Genomic DNA, 3,773 nt, shown 5'->3' with positions numbered 1-3,773 from the left:
AAGCCGGGAGAAGTTCAGTAGTTCAGTTCGAACCATGGGCTTTCCGGTGCGCAAGCTGGCACCTTAACCACTGGGCTTTTTCGAGCCATCTCATGGCCGTGTAGCCCTCATTTGTTTGACACAGTCGTTTTATTCTCCCGTTCCATCTGAGATCTCTAATAAAATTCGCAATGGATGGTAGTTCGGAAGAACACGGAAAATCCCACCCCTAACTTCCTCCCCACTGTCTCTTCGGAACACCCTGTGCCCTTCCGAGGTCATTCCAGACACAAGCAGGTTTGGCGTGAACCACGTTCCCGTGAAACCCATGATGTTTAGAACAGTCCCGGACACTAGCTACATCTTGTCTACTTCCATCTATTTAGCTCTGAGGTCCTCCAATATCACAAAAAAGCCTTAAACACCATTCAGTGGTTTAGTATCAACAAGACCGGTTACCACCGCATTCGTGTGGCTTTTTGTGCTCCTCGAAAGACACGTGTACATCAGTGCCATGTCTTGAACTTGTTGATGTTCTTCAGAATCNAGCCGGACTTCCAAACGGGGGACATGTGGTATACTGAATTCCAGATTTCGAAGTCGACAAAGAATGCACGTTCTATATGCATATTCGAGAACACATCCCTCGATTAAGGATCGTTTTCAAGTCGTCCTCCATTCTCGCTATCACTTACTGTGCTGTCAATATGACGCTATCCATTTGCTATTGGTCAGTCGTACATCCTCTCTGGTGAGTCATCGGAAGCGCCTACTTGACTAAATCATTCAGCAGCGAGCAGACGATCATTAGTCCAACTAGAGCATGAAGCCAAACTCTTTCGTTCGTTACAGTGGCCCTTAAACTTGAGAGTCATCCGACGGGTCGGTATACGATGGATCACGTGATGTGAACCGCGTGTCCGGATGATGGAGGCGCTACAATGTATATATCCATTTATCGACCAGTCGTGGCCATCTCTTACAGGATCACCTCAGATTCACCCGACAGATGAGCCCCACCAACTAGTCTTGACGCGAAAACACCCAATGTGGAAGCCACATCATTTTAGCACGAACACGGTGCCCCTATACTAACGATGCTGTCCGCAACATGTTAGTGACCTATCTAAGGGGTAATGAGCTATTGTGTCACGGTAAACTACCTCAGAAACCTTTAGTGGAATGAAACATCCGGAAAAGGCATGATGCCGAGGTTTTGATCCGGCGGGTGACCTCGAGCAGGGTCGTACGAGTGCCCAAAGGTCCAGTTTAATTTAACTCAACTGTGATGTTAACAAATAACGCCTCATCGGAATAGCGACCTCATTCCTGCAACTCCGACTGCAGCAGCCTCCAGGCAATTTAGCGTTCAGGCAATCCACCTCGAATACACACATGAATGAATGCGCGCGTGCTACAAGGAGCAGCGACGCTCAGTATTGGCACAATGGAACCGAATTTTCGAAAGTTATGACATGTCCCAGGCACATACTTCACCTTGTGGCTCATCTGGACAATGCCCTACATTATGTCTTGTTTATCATGATGCAAGATTAGAGGTCTGCAACTAATGCGCGGCACCCGCGGTGTTTCCTATTTTAAGATCCACTGGTTGCGCAGCATACGCAGATGGGCTGTGTGCGCACAATCCGGGATGGTTCACTTTGTTAGTGTGACCAACAAAGTTCTGGCGAATCCAAACGATTGACTGAAAACTGGGTACTCTACTCAGAATCCGGGATGGTTCACTTTGGTAATGTGACCAACAGAGTTCTGGCGAATCCAAACGGTTGACTGAAAACTGGGTACTCCACTCAGGCACACTGAAGCACGCGATATAGGAGTCTCGGCACGCCGAGTGGCTCGTGCGGGAACATGAGATTCATGCATTGTACCACTGCGACCTGGATGGCAACGGCCAAGTCTTGAAAGTTGCCTATTGAATGACTGTGTACATGTTCTCTCGTCTTAAGGCATCTGGGGACACAACCCTCAAGGCTGCACCATCATAGAGATAGAACATACAAAGTGAGGACCACTTACGGTAACTGATTTATAGTTCGTAGTGTCGACACGCAGATGCTCCCAGACTTTCACACCCGTGCTAGAGAGTGTATATGCTTTTTTAGCAGGTAATATAGCTTCTTTGCATACATTCGTTCTCTGCGTTTAAAGACCAGTCGACTCCAACCAGTGAGAGGCACTCTTCACACATGTGCAGTATAGCTAGTTGATTGGGCATAGTCACCATTCTAACCACAGTACTAACCATGCCAAGGCAGTTACTCGGACAAATATCTCATCCCAAATGGAGGCCGAGAAGACATTGATAATGTATCTGGCAATGGTCGGCTCAATAAACGCACTCCGGCAACATAATGACAGTTGGGCGATGCGATCAGCGTGACAAACTAGCGGATGACCAAGATGGCCTTGCGTGCTAACGCTCACATCAAGATTGGCGAAGCATGATCTCACGCATGAAATCCTATACCCACAAGCCGCACGCCAAGCGATCATTCTGCGATACAAATCCTTAAGGACTCCACTCTGTAGATGTCATAAAAAGAGATGCTGAAAGCCGATGATCCTCCCCACTTTACCTTTGCTTTCAGTCCAAAGAATCATTATCTTGCGGTCTGCCCAGCAGTACACCAAAATCACATTCCACCTCCCCTTAATGACGGGTAGCCCCGGATGCTTCCAGCACCCTACCACGAATTTTCGAATAACAGTACCTTGGAGGGTTTGTATTACAATAAAACTTGCCCCTTCAAATTTCGTCTCAATGGCGCTCTTTCAAGTTAACATTACCTCCTGCCACAGTACAATCGGTGGCACTGCTCTCAATCGATATTTTGCTTTTCCAGAGATGACGTTCACCTACCAAAAATCCACGCTGTTCGATTAAATCAAACAAACTTCTGCGCGATTCCTGCCTTCACTACAAATTTTTCCTTGTCGCGCGTTGCCACAGCCATGGGTCGCTTAGCTTGTTAAATCCGGGCGTGACCCCGACCGTCACTTATACACTCGAAAACAGACCCCAAATGTTAGGTTTTCCCCTCGCCCCTCTACGTTCACGTTTGGTTCACATTTTCCCAGTCTCCACTGTTTTTAGTTTGACCATTATCACCCTATCTTACTAGAACAAATTTAAACATATACATACGTAACAATCGAAAATATCAATTTTCTCCCCAGCTAAAATCAACAGAATGGGCACCAGAAATTAAAACACATTCAAAATTTTTAAAAATACTGCATTTTGTGCCCTAAGTATTTGCACATCTCTTAGTTCACACGGAAACTCGGCTTATCTCCATTGTGGCCAATATCGATAAAGTGGGTTAAAGTGGGCTTTAAAGTGGGTTCTGGAAGGAGCGTGGACAACCGTCGGAGGAAGGTCATTTCACGCAGCTACTACCCAAAATGAGAAAACATTTTGTCTAATGAATGTGTGTGCTCTGAGCTTGAAAACTTTTTCCTACCATGTCCCCGCCGCGTGCTCGCTGGATCAACGGTAGAAAACCTGTTTGCCAAGTAAGAATTAGGTCCCCTCGGAGACGATAGTTCTCCAGGAGAAAGAGATCAAGCATCGCGAGACGCGTTTTGTAGTCGACGGATTTGAGGCCGGTAACCATTCTCGCAGCGGCTTGCTAGACACGCTCAATGAGGGTGACGTCTTTCGTGCGTCCTGAGTAGACAACTTGTTTGGCGTACTCCAGGAGCGGTCTGACGTAGGCCCCATAGAGTATTTGGAAGGCCATGCGAGTAATACGGGAGAAGGTACG

General features: G+C 47.1%; 2 protein-coding genes across 2 annotated transcripts in view; one reads left to right on the top strand and one right to left on the bottom strand.

Moving 5' to 3' along the window:
- Positions 1-3,471: 3,471 nt before the first annotated feature.
- Positions 3,472-3,773, top strand: part of T265_05272 (hypothetical protein) — a gene marked incomplete at both ends in the record, with an annotated part of 4,557 nt that continues 4,255 nt past the window's right edge. The window contains 3 exon segments of the mRNA XM_009170247.1: positions 3,472-3,522; positions 3,534-3,669; positions 3,685-3,768. Of these exon segments, the coding sequence (XP_009168511.1) occupies positions 3,472-3,522; positions 3,534-3,669; positions 3,685-3,768 (271 nt within the window).
- Positions 3,639-3,773, bottom strand: part of T265_05271 (hypothetical protein) — a gene marked incomplete at both ends in the record, with an annotated part of 4,479 nt that continues 4,344 nt past the window's right edge. The window contains one exon of the mRNA XM_009170246.1: positions 3,639-3,714. Coding sequence (XP_009168510.1) covers positions 3,639-3,714 — 76 coding nt within the window. The remainder of the gene's footprint in view (positions 3,715-3,773) is intronic.

This window comes from Opisthorchis viverrini, assembly GCF_000715545.1.
Source record: "Opisthorchis viverrini unplaced genomic scaffold opera_v5_99, whole genome shotgun sequence".
NCBI lineage: Eukaryota > Metazoa > Platyhelminthes > Trematoda > Opisthorchiida > Opisthorchiidae > Opisthorchis > Opisthorchis viverrini.
The sequence above is the reverse complement of the archived record's forward strand: the minus strand, read 5'-3'. Positions and strand labels throughout refer to the sequence as shown.